Below are 16,496 nucleotides of genomic sequence, written 5' to 3'. Positions count from 1 at the left end.
AGGAGCAGGGATGTGTAGTTGCAATTACAGTAAGAAGTCTCAACACCAGGTTAAAGTCCAACAGGTTTATTTGGTAGCACAAGCCACAAGCTTTTGGAGCGATGCTAAAGTATTGCGTGCAGTTTTGGTTTCATTTTCTGAGGAAGGATGTTCTTGCTCTCGAGGGAGTGCAGCGAAGATTTACCAGGCTGATTCCGGGGATGCTGGGACTGATGTATGAAGAGAAATTGACTAGGTTAGGATTGTTTTCGCTGGAGTTCAGACAAATAAGGGGGGGGATCTCATAGAGACTTATAAAATTCTAACAGGACTAGATGTAGATGCAGGGAGGATATTCCCGATGGTGAGGGAGTTCAGAACCAGGGATCACAATCTGAAGGTTCAGGGTAGGCCATTTAGGGCGGAGATGAGGAGACATTTCTTCACCCAAAGAGTGGTGAGCCTGTGGAATTCATTACTATGGAAAGTAATTGATGCCAAAACATTGAATGCAATCAAGAGACGGTTGGATATAACACTTGGGGTGAATGGGATTAAAGGTTATGGGGATAAAGCAGGATTAGGCTATTGAGTTGGATGATCAGTCGTGATCGTAATGAATGGCGGAGCAGGCTCGAAGCGCTGAATGGCCTCCTTCTGCTCCTATCTTCTATGTTTATGAATGTTATAAGTTATAACTCCCATTGCACTGGAAACAGTTCAGAGATGGTTCACTTGGCTGATTCCTGGGATGAGGATTTTATCTTCTGAGGATAGGTTGAATAGGTTGGACCGATAATTATTTGAATTGCGAAGAATGAGACATAATCTTTTGAAACGCGTAAGAGTTTGAGGGGGCTTGACAGGGTAGATGCTGAAAGGTGTTTTCCCTCGTGGAGGAATCTAGAACTAGGGCACACAGTTTTAAAATGAAGGGTCTCCCATTTCAGATGGAGATGAGATTTTTCTCTGAGGGTTGTTAGTCTTTGAAATTCTCCTCCCCTGTGAAGACTGAGCCACTGAAACGTTGAAGGTTGAGATAGACTTTTGATTGGATAGGAGTCGAGGGTTATGGGGGGCAGACAGGAAATTGAAGTTAAGCTGTGATTTTATTGATGGTGAAACATGCTCAAGGGGCTGAATGCCTAACTCCTGTTCTTATTGCTTATGTTCTTCTTGCCATCAGATTGTGCATCTGGTAGAGATTCTTCTATCATTGTTAATCTCACCAGGTCTTTGGGTGCCATTGTCAGAACTACAAGCCTCATCTGCGTCAACTGCAAATAAAAACTTACTGCAGTGTGGGATTTTCTTGTTTTTGTTTGCAGATTGATTGTCCCAGGTGCTTTGAGCAGATGGGTAATATTCAGATCTTCTTTATTGGCCTTGAATCCTTTTATCATAGTCCCTCTGTCCAAATACTGTGTGTGTCAGAAAACATGAGCTCTTCAAATGCCTGATGTATTAAATTGGGAGTTGCAACTCAAATCTTGGCAAGTTGTTTTATATAATAAACTCCTTCAAGAACAACCTTCTTTATTACAAATTCAGTTGGGGAAGTCCCTTTTCAATTTGTGGGCAATTCTTAAAAAGTGCTGAGATACTTGTATCTGCTGCAAATGCAATCATTGCTGCCAAATGTGAAGATATTTGATACATTTTAAACACCAAATTCTGGCTCAGAAATGCTTATTGCCAATGCATCTTGAGGATTATGGTTAAGGGGTAATTATTAGCCAGGATATCGAGGAGAACTTCTCTGCTCTTCTTTGGAGTAGTGACCAGAGGATCTTTTGTGTCCACCCAAGAAGCTAGACAAGACTTTGGTTTCATGTCTCATTCAAAAGGTGGCAGCATTGACGATATAGCTTTCTGTCAGAAATGCACTGGAAGTACCTCCGATTATAGTCTCCAGTCCCTGGAGTGGGGATTGAACCTGCAACTTTCTAACTCATTCCCATTGAGTCATGGCAGGCACTTGTGATCTGAAACTGAAAGCTGAAGCTGAAAGGTCGTGAATGTAGCCCAATCCATCTCACAAACCAGCCTCCCATCCATTGAGTCTCTATACTTCCCATTGCCTCGGCAAAGCAGCCAGCGTAATTAAGGACCCCACGTACTCTCTTTCACCTTCTTCCATCGGGAAAAAGATACAAAAGTCTGAGGTCACGTACTAACCGACTCAAGAACAGCTTCTTCCCTGCTGCCATCAGACTTTTGAATGGACTTGCCTTGCATTAAGTTGATCTTTCTCTCCACTCTTGCTATGACTGTGATACACTCTCCTTTCCTTCTCTCTGAACGGTATGCTTTGTCTGTATTGCGCGCAAGAACAATACTTTTCACTATGTTAATACATGTGACAATAAATCAAATCAACTGGAAGCGTAATTGCAATGGTGCCTTCCTTTGACCAGTGATAATTTCTTTCTGGTGGTGAACTTCAGATATCGTGACTGGATGTATGGTAAGCAGTAATTACTTGAAAAGTTGCCTCCTTAAGGCTGTCTGCAGTTCTGTTGTTTGCCTGCACAGATAGGAAAGTTGTTCCACTTGCCTTGTGATTCAGTTGGCAGAGTTTCAGTGATCAGTAACCTTTGGCTACAAACATTGAAAACACTGCACTTGCGTAACACTGTTTTTATCTCTGAAGGGATTGTACAACTCGTGTTACAGTGAAAATATTTTTTCTGTAGTCAAAAGAAGTTAACAGTGCTGTGAATTTGTTTGGAAATAATCTAATATATTTTCTCTCAAACCTTTAAACTGTACATGCATTAAGATTGGTGCTAGAACTGATGTGATATATATCTGTTTGTTACATGGGCACAATTATTTGCAAACAGAAATTGGGATTCCATCCCACTCTCCCATTTATTGACTTCATTATCCTGCACCATTCTGTTTTCTCTCCCAAAATTAATCCTCTCTTTGGAAGGAACTTGCTTTGCATTGTATCTTACCCTGTCTATGGGACTTCCCATAATAATTTACACATTACTTTTGAAGTGCATTCACTGCTGTCATGCCACATGGGAAAACCCTGCACCTTTGTGTGTACTGCAAGATCCCAGAAGCAATGAATGATCAGATAAAATCCATTCATAGAAATCATAGAAACCCTACAGTGCAGAAGGAGGCCATTCGGCCCATCGAGTCTGCACTGACCACAGTCCACCCAGGCCCTACCCCCACATATTTACCCGCTAATCCCTCTAACCTACGCATCCCAGGACTCTAAGGGGCAATTTTTAACCTGGCCAATCAACCTAACCTGCACATCTTTGGACTGTGGGAGGAAACTGGAGCACCCGGAGGAAACCCACGCAGACACGAGGAGAATGTGCAAACTCCACACAGACAGTGACCCGAGCCGGGAATCGAACCCAGGACCCTGGCACTGTGAAGCAGCAGTACTAACCACTGTGCTACTGTGCCGCCCTAAAATCCTGCTGATTTTTGGTTGCAAATAAAAGTGTTGATCAGAAATTGCATACAAACATATGAATTTGTCTTTATTTGTTCATGGGATGTGGGTGTCGCTGGCTGGGCCAGCATTTATTGCCCATCCCTGAGGGCATTTGTCAATCACATTGCAGTGGCTCTGGAGTCATATATGGGCCAGACCAGGTAAGGATGACAGATTTCCTTCCCTGAAGGGCATTAGTGAGCCAGGTGGGCGTTTATAACAATTGACAATGGTTTCACGGTTGTCATTAGACTTAATTCCAGAGTTTTTATTGAATTGAAACTTCACCATATGCCGTGGTGGTATTCGAATCCGGGTCCCTGGAGCATTACCCTGGGTTTATGGATTACCAGTCCAGTGACAATATCACTGCCTCGCCTTAGGAGGGAGCCAGAAGTAGGCCGTTTGGCCCCTCGAGCACCTCCAATATTCGATAAGATCGTGGCCGATCTATTTTTTCACATTCTACATTCCCATCTACCCCCAATAACCTTGGATTCCCTTCCCTAACAAGAATTGATCTACTTCCACATTAAAAATATTCAATGATCCCACACCCACTGCCTTCTGAGGCAGAGTTCCAAAGTCACACAATCCTCAGAGAAAATGTTCTCCTCATCTCTGTCTTGAAAGGGTGCTGGACAATGTTGGAGTGGGATTTGAACCCACATAACACCATACTTTAAGTTGAAGCTGGCAGCAGGGTTGGTTGATAGTATTTGCCTTTCATTTGGAGTAGTTAGCCTGCACTGCCTTGTACTGAGTGCAAAGGGTTCAAATGACCACTTTTGGTACTGAAACACTTGTTTGATTGGCATCCTTCCCATCTGCTAATGAGAATGTAGCCTCAGAACTCTTGACATTAGATGCGATCATCTGCTGCACTTCTTTTGATAGGTGAACAAGATTATAGAAAGGCAAAGGCTACCATGAGTGCCACCTAGTGGTGTGGGATGACCTTTGCCGATGTCTTGTTTGCAGGGCTGGCATTTGCTTTGGAGCTTCTGAACCCATTTCATTGTGGTGGCGAACCCCTGCCCACAGCTGGTGTTGCCATTTGCGATGATCGCCAGCTGGAGTTTCCTCACTTGTGATTGATTTCATGCCATCATCCTTGAATCACAGCTTTGAGTGTGTTGCTGGTCTCCGAACATGGGCTGGCTCTCCATGTAGCATAACCTTGGGGCTACAACCATCTTTCATCCTGTGCACCTGCCCAAGCCAATGTAAACACCTTTGCTTGATTAGTGCTAGCATCCTCAGCATGTTTGCCTTAGAAAGGACCGCTTCATTGGTAGCTTGGTCAGTGTCAGTGGTTTCATCGTGGTGATGTTATGTGGCAAGTGCAGTTGCACGATCCACTGTTGCCAGTTAGTTTACTGCGAAGCCACAACAGTGTGTGTAAGTCTCTCATACTAATACACAGTCTTTGCATCACCACAATTCTCTGCAGTGCCTCCTTGCGGTGACACAGGACAACAAGGCACTGTAGCCCCAGACTGAGCTGCAGGGAATCTCCAAGGAATCTGGAAACATAGCTTAACAATTTCATCTCCACACTGTTCCCTTTTGTTGGGGAACAATGCACTCCAACACAATGGATTCCACACACAAAGGTGCATTTACATAATGCAAAAGAAATATTTTCTCAGTCTTTCCCTCCTTTGCCCATATCCATTCTCTTTCCCCCCACTTGAACCTTAGAATGGTACACCACAGAAGGCGTTTCAGCCCATTGAGTCTGTGCCAGCACTTTGAAAAAGCAATTTGATTAGTCCCGCTCCTGTGCTCTCTTCCCCATATCCCTGCAATTTTTTCTCTGTCAAGTATCCCATTACCTTTTGAAACGACCATTGAATCCCCACCCTATCAATGCTAATCACTCATTGCATAAAAATGTTTTTGTGTTGCTTTTGCCTCCGTTCAGCTGCTTCACACGGCCAATCTTTCAGTAGAGTGCAGCTGAGACTTGAATTTGGTCTTCTGATTGAACCCAGTGCAATATTAAGCAGTCCTATTTTATAGAAGTACTTTTTAGTTGGGGTGCTTGGCAAACATGCACATATACCTCCACTTACTGCCTAATTTAAAATTACTTTCCTTTCAAGTTTCCTTTTTGTAATCAGTACATTTTATGTTAAAAATTGAAGACTGTCAGAATATTGAGATGCAAGCTGAAGTGGCATAAAATCCAGCAAACCACCATGTTTGAATTTGAGTTGGGTAGTTCCAAAGTTGGCCAAAATGTGGTTGTTTATGTGCAATTTAACCGTTACAGGTTCTTATCGAACCTGAATAACGGAAACAATGCAGGTTGCTGCTTTTTTTTACTTTGAGATGCTTCTTGTTGTTGTACAGCTGTCAGCTGGTTCTGAATTGCACACTGCAAACTGGACACGTGGTTGGATTATTAATGACCCTCAGGACGCTCTGGATGCAATGTCTCTCTCCAGGAAAAGCTGCTGATTGTATTTTTTTGTCAGTGAATCCTTGGTTTTAATGTATTAATAATATGTGCTTTTGAAATTAGCCACATTGTGTTGTGTGCCTCCCTAAACCTATTTCAATATAAAATTGCATTGTTATTTTACTATTACGTATTTGAGACGACAGACTTGTGACTGAAAAGTGAACACATGAAAGAATCTGAAAAAGCAGTTGTACACTTCACAAAAGTCACTATATCGGGACTAAATTGGGCAGTTCTTTCAACGAACTGGCATGGGCATAATGGACCAAATGGCCACTTCCTCTGCTGAAAGATTCAATTATTCTATTCATTTTCCCCCTGCACTTTTGAGCTCTGACTTTGCTTATTGAAATCCATGTGTTAATTAGCCATGACGGCAAGTACTGTGTGTCTCACGCACGCCAGGAAGCACATTGTAGGGCAAAACGAAGGAAGGACATGAGGCAAGAACAAGGAGGAATCTGAAGGAGTTAGCTTGAAGGCAAAATTGAAGAGATGAGCTGTTTGTCTCCATCACTGCTTTCACAAATCAATGAGGCAAGTGGCTTTGGGGGTGAAATGCGGACGACGGGGTGGGGTGGTGTAACTATGTAACGTACTTGCTGCAACAATGGAGTTATACTGATATCTGAAAGTAACCATGCCAAATCTGGAAAAAAAAGCACACTTTAAAATGGCATGTAGTAAATCTTCTTTTCATTTATTGATGGTAATTGTATACTCTGACCCATGTCGTGCATTGGGGATCTAAATTGGTTTCCCATCAAGTTGGACCAAACCTTGTAAGAATGTTTCTAAATGCATTTATGTGACTAACAGCTGGGTTGTTAGACTGAAGCCACCACAATAGCCCTGGTCTGTTTGAATCCCAGTGGAGTCTGGGATTGAATGTCACAAACTATTTTGTGATGTGATCTAAAATAAGAGAATGTGACATAGCGAACATACAGTTTTCTGTTTCAAATCTTTGTGTAAGGATCCAGTAACACACTTCACTGAAAAGCACTAATTTAAAAATAAGATACTGTGGATGCTGGTAATCTGGAATAAAAATGGAAAATACTGCTTTAAATAAGCCCTTTATGAGGAGGACAGACTTGACAGGTCTGGTAGCTGAAATGATTGTGCGCCAGATATTACTTCAGACCTTATTCTTGCTGTGTCTCAGTCATTTCTCTAAATAAAATCAATCGACGGGGGGATGCTAAATGAATTGTGTCTTGTGATTTGTGTTCCTATGCTGGCAGATGCTCATGTTTCAGGCCACGTATTGTGTGCTTGGTCAATTCTGCTCTGTTTTCTTTATATGAGAGTTTAAATTTGCTGCATACGTTGTATACTTCATAGTTTGGCATCACCATTCTATGACACACCTGTACTCCAGAAGCTGGAGCTCCCTGTACCACCATCATCACAAATACACTCCGAAGGAATTTTGCTTGTTGTTGACTATTGAGGGATGATGAAAACAGATTGTGATTAAAGGGTAACCGTCTGGAAGTATTCAGTTGAAAACCCTGAAGCTGATGTCAAATATTTGAAGGATCATTGTCTGTATAGAACCAAATAGCAGGAATATCAGATGTACTCAGGAACCTATGACTGTGTGGCCAAATTCCCCTCCAATTCGATTTTCAAGTTTGCTGACAACACCACCGTAGTGGGTCGGATCTCAAACAATGACAAGACAGAGCACAGGAATGAGATAGAGAAGCTGGTGAACTGGTGCGGCAACAATAATCTCTCCCTCAATGTCAACAAAACGAAGGAGATTGTCATCAACTTCAGGAAGCGTAAAGGAGAACCTGTCTACATCGATGGGGACAAAGTAGAAAGGGTCAAGAGCTTCAGGTTGTTAGGCGTCCAGATCACCAACAACCTGTCCTGGTCCCCCCCATGCCGACACTACAGTTAAGAAAGCTCACCAACGCCTCTACTTTCTCAGAGGACGAAGGAAATTTGGCATGTCAGCTACGACTCTCACCAACTTTTACAGATGCACCATAGAAAGCATTCTTTCAGGTTGTATCACAGCTTGGTATGGCTCCTGCTCTGCCCAAGATCGCAAGGAACTACAAAAGGTTGTGAATATAGCCCAATCCATCATGCAAACCAGCCTCCCATCCATTGACTCTGTCTACACTTTCCGCTGTCTCGGCAAAGCAGCCAGCACAATTAAGGACCCCACACACCCCGGACATTCTCTCTTCCACCTTCTTCCGTCGGGAAAAAGATACAAAAGTCTGAGGTCACGTACCAACCGACTCAAGAACAGCTTCTTCCCTGCTGCTGTCAGACTTTTGAATGGACCTACCTTGCATTAAGTTGATCTTTCTCTACACCCTAGCTATGACTGTAACACTACATTCTGCACTCTCTCCTTTCCTTCTCTATGAACGGTATGTTTTGTCTGTGTAGCACGCAAGAAACCATACTTTTCGCTGTATGTTAATATATGTGACAAATCAAATCAAAGAACCTTTAAGCTGTGGTTGCTCTAAGTTCTGGAAAAAAAAAGTTGGGTTTGTGTATTAACTCATTCAACACATTGAAGGACCTTTTAAAAGGAGATATTTTGATTTGATTTATTATTGTCACAGGTATTGGTATACATTGTTTCTTGTGCGCTCTACAAAGTATACCATTAATAGAGAAGTAAAGGAGAGTGCAGAATGTAATGTTAGTCATAGCTGGGGTGTAGAGAAAGATCAACTTATCGATATCTGCAGAAATAAGATGGAAGGGTAGTTGGATTTGATGGATGGATCATAGATGGACCTTTGAAGATGAAAGAGGATAGCGTCTGTGGAAAGGGAAAGATTGATTGTGACTCCAGCTTGCATGTGGTCCTCAAATGGGTGCTGTGGTTACGAGTTGAATGGTAAAGGGACTTCATTAATAAGATTGGGTTTGAAAGTGCAAATAGATGAGAAGCTGAAGTGGAAAGCAGGGAATTGGCCCTGGGCTGGAGATTATGGAACACCAAATAATGTAGGACTGGTAGCAACAGGTAAGGAAGTGCAAATATGATGCTAATCGTGAAGGTAAAAACATCTGGGAACTTCTCACATTTGGTGTATGAGGTGGTTAGAGAAGAAGGATTAAAGGTGGTGCTTGATTAGGAAAAGAAGCCTAGCATTTTACTTGTCTTTTGGTATGATTATTTAATGGGGAGAGGGGGCTAGATGAAGAAGAATGGCAGGAGGCTGGCGTGGAGTGTAAAATGCTGACATTGACCAGTTGAACGGGATGGTCTGTTTCTGTGCTGTTAATTGTGTGTTATTCAGGTTGCTTATAACAAGGTTACCTGCTTGATCCATGCTTCAGTGGGGAGGATTGATCTTCATTATGCAGCACGTTAAACAGCAATAGTTCCAAGTTTTATGAAGGAGTAGCAAAATGGTGACCAAAGTGTTTCAAGCTAATGGAGTCTGTTCTGAAATAATGTTGGTTGCATATTTGTCTACGATTTTGAGTTGCTTTTGGGTCTTGGTCTGTAGCAGCCTTCTGTCTTATAAGATCATTGTTTACGCTGTGGTTGTTAACTCTGTTTAAGTGTCACCTGGTCTGACTCGGGAGTAAACTCTGATGTGACATCGCTTCCCCAATTACCTCAGAGGAAGACATTGGGATGTGAAGATCCCCAATTTGCTGGCCTCTGTTTTGTGGTTTGCTTGCTTTTAATTTAAATTTACCATTGTGCTTTGTTCAAAAGTGATTAGAGATTAAGGCACTGAGGCTTGTGCAGGTGTTGAGGGATTGGTGCAATAACAAGTTTAACCAACTGGTGAACCCAGCTGGTAGAGGTGGACAAGTAGTTGAACGTTGGTGAAATAAGTGGAAACAGCAGAAAAATCTTGGTGAAAGAGAGATTGATAAATTCTGACTTCCACTGAAACAACTAATAAATGTCAGTCATGGCTCAATGGAGCCTACTGTCACCTCTGAATCAGAAGGTTTTGGTTTCAAGTCCAACACCAGAGACTTGAACACACAACCCAGGTTAACACTTGCATTGCAGTAGTGAGGGCATGCAGCACTGCCTGAGATGCCATTCTTCGATGAGGCATTAAATTGAGACCTCATTTGTCCTGTCAGTTGGATGTAAAATATCCCACAGATCCACTGGAAGATGAGCATGGCAGTTCTTCCAGTCTTCCGTCCACCATTTAACCCTCATCACTAAAACATGTAATCTGGCCTTTCATCTTATTTAGGTTTGTGAGAGTTGCTATACGGTCTATAGTTCAACTGTGTTTCATTGGTAATAAAGTGCCCTGTTCATGAAAGGTGCTATGTCAATGCAGGTCCTTGCTTCTTTCTTTGGACATAACATATATCCAAAATACCAGTTCTGATTTTTAGACCATCTCCTAATGTTTTTATTTGATAATTGTAGCAAAGGTGGCTCTTTCTGTCAACGGCCAGATTCTCCCTTTAATTAAAATTTGCACTCGTGGCTATGAATGGGATAATGTACCACAGGGACAACAATTACCCTTTAATTAGTGCTTGAATGCAGAGGGGACCACTTGGGATGTCCATTCTCCTGACAGATTTTGATTCCACTCAGCTAGATTGTTGGAGTCAGGCTGGTGAAGCTAATAGATTTATTTATAACTTGGAGACTTAAGAAAAACACAGCAGGAGAATATTGACTTAGACAATATATAAAATGTTTCAAAACCATATCAACTTTTGGTAAAGGCTCTGGTGAATGACGAAGACCCTTTTAGTCACAACATATGGAATAGATGGTGCAAAGCAAGCTGGGACTGAAGGGTCCCAGAGCTACTGTTTAATTTTAAATTTGCCTAGGTTGAAGTAGGCTCATTTGAAGATCAAATAAATTATTTTGAATGGTTGAGCAGTTAAGATATTAACTGCTTCTCATACTTGAATATTTAAGGACTGAATAATGGTCTCCAAGCTTCTCGTAGCTTAGATATTCAAGATTTCTGACCCACTCTCTCTGGTTGTTGTAAACTTGGGTTTATCAGAAGCATGTTTAGCCTTCGTGATCATGAATGTAATCTACTTTCTGCAGTCTAGAAATATCTCAAAAGGGACCAACCAAGACATAGTTAAATTCTGTTGTATTTAATTTCAGAAACATGTATGCACATTAAGACAAACTGTACAGGACAGAGATATTCTATTCCAGAAAGCCAGCTGGTGAAGGGTGATACTGGGGCCAGTCTTTACTCAATCTATCCGTGTGGGCAGCACGGTGGCACAGTGGTTAGCATTGCTGCCTCTCAGTGCCAGGGACCCAGGTTCGATTCCCTTGGCTTGGGTCACTGTCTGTGTGGAGTTTGCACATTCTCCCCGTGTCTGTGTGGGTTTCCTCCGGGTGCTCCGGTTTCCTCCCACAGTCTGAAAGATCTGCTGGTTAGGTGCATTGACCCAAACAGGTGCAGGAGTGTGGCGACTAGGGGAATTTCACGGTTATTTCATTGCGGTGTTAATGTAAGTCTTACTTGTGACTAATAAATAAACTTTAAACTTAGATAAAACTTTTATTTACAGAATGAAACATTACAAGCATTAACTTCCTAACAAACTATGGTGGAGTTAAGTATCTCTTGATAAGCTCTTGAGTGAAACCCCCAAGCGATGCCTTCCACTTGCATATAATTAAACACAATTTCTGTACAATTAACAAGATGACTCTTGTTGAAATGAGGCTGAATGAGGAGAATTTCATGTATTCGCTCTCAACAAAGAGACAAGAAAAAATACTTTGAAGGAGTAATCTTCATTAGCATTGCTCGCGTAACCCATGAAACAGGAGCAGGAGTAGATCACGCAGCCCGTCAGGCCTGCTCCATCATTCAGTATGATCATGGCTGCGCTTCGGCTTCAAGTCCACTTACATGTCCACTCCCCCATGTCCCTCGTTTCCATGCCAGTCCAAAAATCTGTTTATCTTAGCCTTAAGTATATTCCGTAATGGGATAGAGAATGATAAAGATTCACAATCATTGAGTGAAGAAATTTCTCCTGAATTCAGTCCTAAATGACCTACCCCTGATCCTGTCACCTGGTATTAATTCCATAATGATGAAGGAAAAAGTCTGAAGCTTGTCTTTTATCTTTCTCTTCTCAGCATAGTAACAGTCTCCTGCTTCCTCACACCCGACTATTCCAGTCATGTCCAATAATACTGAGGTTGAGCCAATCATTATCACCTGTCTTTAGCAATGTGATTGGCTTAATGTAATTGCTGAAGGATGCAATTGCTGATACCGTGGCAGATTCCCCAAGCGAAAGAATTTGCTTTAGAAAAAAAATTCAAGACCACTTTTAAAAATGAACTGAAACAAAGTCATGTGTGTTATCATTCTAGATCCCATATTCCCTTTGTATTTATCTGTGTATATATAAATATGGCAAAGTAAAACATTTTGTTTTCTTTTATAACATAAGACACCCCTCCTCGAATACATTTAGCAACGTTTTGGAGCAGGCATTTCTATTCGTAAGACTGTCTGATAATTGGTGATCTTGGAGATCTCCCTTCCCTCTTTTATGCTAGCCAAGTCTAAGCCTTTTTGCGGTGACACTTCTTATTGAGTGGACATTGTCCCACAGGGATCGTTTATCAACATAGCGCTCTATGGGCAAACTTTTCTCACTTTTCCCCTTGTATAGTATGTCTGTCAGTATATTGAATAAGTAGACCCCAATATCTATGGCTTTTACCAAAGCCAGTTTTTCAACAGCTTAAGGTGCTTTTTGCTGCCAATTTTCTGGACTCTCCAAGCCAATGGGCTACATTTATTTTTCTTTGCCACCAAGAATATGATAGGCCCCACTGTGCCAGAAGAGCCATCTGCAAGATTGTCATATGAAGTAACACTAAAAGTGATCAACGTCATCATCTGGTTCACGCAAGGCTGGAAACTTTCTCCAAAATTAATTTCTTTAATGTTTTCTTTGCTGTCTAAACTTCCTCTACCATAGCATGCTGCATCATAGTACTCCGCTCCAACACATCATAACCAACATCAGGTCTAGTTTGAATGCACAACCAGTTTAATTGTCCAACCAAACTTCTCAATTGATCTGTTTTTCCCATGCACACTAGATCCTCTTTTTGTGAGGACCTGACCCGATTTATTGGTATGCGGTTAACAAATTCTAGATAAGGTTGTTGATTCAATGTCACTCCTGACTTATTTTGCTTAATGTTAATGTATAAACCTATATTTAGATGTCCAAAGATGTGCGGGTTAGGTGGATTGGCCACGCTAAATTTCCCCTTGGTGGCAGGAGAAGTAGCAAGGTAAATATGTAGGGTTACGGGGATAGGGCCTGGGTGGGATTGTTGTCCGTGCAGACTTGATGGGCTGACCGGTCTCCTTCTGCACTGTAGGGGATTCTACGTATTTAAAGGCCCCTGAAGTCTGGCTTCCAACCTGGAATTCCTTCTAGATTTTATTGATCATCCTTTCACCAAATTATACAGAACCACCCCATAGAAAATCATCAGTATGCATGATAATTCTAGCCAGCGATACCAATCGAGCATCACGGGGTCTGACTTTAACTGGAAGCAGCCCGTTTTCAACAGAACTGCCCTCATGGAAAAATACTATCCTCTGACGTATCATTCTGTCCATAAACACACTTGTTGAATTTCCACAGTTTTCTGTTCCATATCACAGGCTTCTTTAGGTGGTTTCAAAAATACTTCCCTTTTGAAATTTCTCACCCTGCAGTAACACAGCCTATCGATTTGTACTCCTGGGGATATATCGCTAAAACGGCTATAAAAATCTTCAAGCTTACTTTCCCTGCAGTCAGGGAGTTAACCCTGACATCTTAATCCCCAAGTCTCTACTCAGAATCCTGAGCTAATAGTCTAGCTTTAGCTCTGTATGTGCCATCAGGGAGCATCTTTTCTGTGCATATTCACTGTGAAACAAGATTGGCTGCCCCCTGTCTGGTATTTCAGTGTATACTCCAAATTCTTTCCAACTTCCTTTGTTTTACTTCCTTTATCAGCTTATCTTCTTTATTAGCAGCCACTAAATCTTCTCTATCATGAGAGCTGATGCATCTCGTGACATTTCTGTCTTATTCAGTAGTTAGTTTTCTTGTCAAACCCTGACCTCTACTTGTCCCCCCCCCTCTTCCTGGACCGCTGCTACATAATCTTTCCTGCATGTGATTAGAGTCCAGATTGAAAGTTAGTGATATTTTACTGGGATCACGACCTCTTTCCGGTTCACTATCAGAACTTAGTGCGATTTCTGGCCTTCCAAATCCTTGGATCTTACTGATCTTATCTCCTCGCATTCCATCCTGCACGTTTAACTGATGTTTGTGTATTCCAGTGGCCTTTCCTGCTCCTCCTATGATCGTGGCATTACTCCACATATGTTGGCCCTTTCTGACATGTATGTTACCTTTGTTCCTACTTTGGGCAATTGGAAAATAACATTTTTTTTTACAGAATGCAAACTAAGACCACTGCCATGGTGTGTACACACTAGTCCCTATCTGGGACTACAGTTCAGCAGGCCCACTCCTGGGCCTGCCTTATAAAAGTTCAGGTACTGACCGTCAGTTGGGCAGGCCATTGCCTGTTACCAGGGGAACCCATACTTAATGAGCCCCTCGGGGAGATCAATTAGTGATTCCCCATAGACCTTGTGGGGGTTCCCTCTCGCTCCCATGTCAATTGAGCCTTCTCCTGGTTACTGTTCTCAGGGAAGGAAACCAATGTGACTTTCTGTTGTTCATGGGATGTGAGCGTTGCTATCAGGCCTGTATTTATTGCCCATTCCTACTTGCTCTTGAAAAGGTGGTGGTGAGCTATACACCCACAGTGCTGTTAGGCAGGGAGTCTAAGGATTTTGACTCAGTGACCTACATGAGACCAGCCCCATTTTTGTGTGGATGATTTGTTGAGGGCACAAAATGTTTTTTTACTCTCTCTCGGACAAATTTTAAAATGTATATGGAAATGTTCTAATGACGTGTGATAATTCTTTCTTCACAACTTGAAGTTCGTAACATCGGAGAAGCGCAACCAGAATATCCAAGCTGCCCATCTATAGCCCGTGCTGTACTGTTCTTTGCATATCCACAGATCCCTGAGGGTGACAGAGTAGGTAGATAAGGTGGTTAAGAAGGCATATGGGATTGTCTTTAGTAGCTGAGGCATAGAATATATAGGTGTGGCTTTTGCTACCAAATAAACCTGTTGGACTTTAACCTGGTGTTGTTAAACTTCTTACATAGAATATAACAGCAGGGAGGAGATGCTGGAACTTTATGAGACACTGGTTAGGCCACAACTGGAGTACTGTGTGCAATTCTAATCAAGTTGTGGGAAGTATGTGATTTCTGTGGAGAGGGTGCTGAGGAAATTGATCAGGATGCTATTTAAGGCTGGAGGGTCTGAGCTATGAGGAAAGATTGGATATGCTGTGGCTGTTTTTCTTGGAGCAGCGAAGGTTGAGAGGGGATCTGATAGAGATGTATAAAATTGAGAGGCATGGATAGGAAGGCACTTTTTCCATGAGTAAAGGGATCAATAACCATGGGGCATGGATTTAAGGTGAGAGTTAGAAGGCTAAGAGGGGTTGAGGAAAACCTTTTTCACTCGGAGTGGTTGTTTGTCTGGAACTTACTGCCTGAAAGGGTGGATGAGTCAAAAACTCATAATATTTAAGAAGATTTAGATAGAATCATAGAATCCCTACAGTGCAGAAGGAGGCCATTTGGCCCATCGAGTCTGCACGGACCACAATCCCACCCAGACCCTATCCCCGTAACCCCACATATGTACCCTGCTAGTCTCCTAACACAAAGGGGCAATTTTCCGTGGCCAATCAACCTAACCCGCACATCTTTGGAGTGTGGGAGGAACCTGGAGGAAACCCACACAGACATGGAGAGAATGTGCAAACTCCACACAGACAGTGACCCGAGGCTGGAATTGAACCTGGGTCCCTGGCGCTGTGATACAGCAGTGCTAACCACTGTGCCACCATGCCGCCCCCAAGATAACTTTCTGGGCTATGGACCAAGTGCTGAAAAATGGGATTAGTATAGTCAGATCTCAATTGCCTGATGAGCCAAATGGCTTCCTTCTGTGTTGTAAATGCCTCTGAATCTATCTTCAGATAGATTCAGAATCAGGCAGATTCTTACTTTGAACACAGGTCTCACCACAATTTAGTCATTTTCAACATGCACTCAGAATGCGTTTGGATGAAATCTTTCAGCATGAGTGTTGATAAATGGAAAGCATAAAAAGGACAGCATTTTCCATAATGAATTCAGTCGGTAGGCTGCATCATCATTCAGCTAATCAAACTGATGAACAGCTGAACACACAGTCTGAAATTTTCCAGGTTTGATCTCTGGCCTCCTGCTGTGTTTGGTGATCTCGATGTGGAGATGCCAGCGTTGGACTGGGGTGAACACAGTAAGAGTTTTAACAACACCAGGTTAAAGTCCAACAGGTTTATTTGGTCGCAAATACCATTCGCTTTCGGAGCGCCGCTGCTTCGTCAGATGGAGTGGAAATGTGCTCTCAAACAGGGCACAGAGATACAAACA

At 42.3% G+C, this 16,496-nt stretch overlaps 1 protein-coding gene across 2 annotated transcripts in view; it reads left to right on the top strand.

Moving 5' to 3' along the window:
• Positions 1-16,496, top strand: part of abl1 (c-abl oncogene 1, non-receptor tyrosine kinase) — a 176,006-nt gene that overhangs the window by 32,031 nt on the left and 127,479 nt on the right. Inside the window, exon 1 of one of the 2 annotated variants that reach the window (XM_078226240.1) lies at positions 2,404-2,446. The exons of the other annotated variant lie outside the window; for it this stretch is intronic. Within the exon in view, the coding sequence (XP_078082366.1) occupies positions 2,440-2,446 (7 nt within the window). The 5' untranslated portion in view covers positions 2,404-2,439. Of the gene's footprint in view, positions 1-2,403; positions 2,447-16,496 lie in introns of those variants that run through there. 2 annotated transcript variants of the gene reach the window in all.

This window comes from Mustelus asterias, chromosome 13, assembly GCF_964213995.1.
Source record: "Mustelus asterias chromosome 13, sMusAst1.hap1.1, whole genome shotgun sequence".
NCBI lineage: Eukaryota > Metazoa > Chordata > Chondrichthyes > Carcharhiniformes > Triakidae > Mustelus > Mustelus asterias.
Note: the sequence above shows the minus strand (reverse complement) of the source record. Positions and strands in the feature narration are given on the sequence as shown.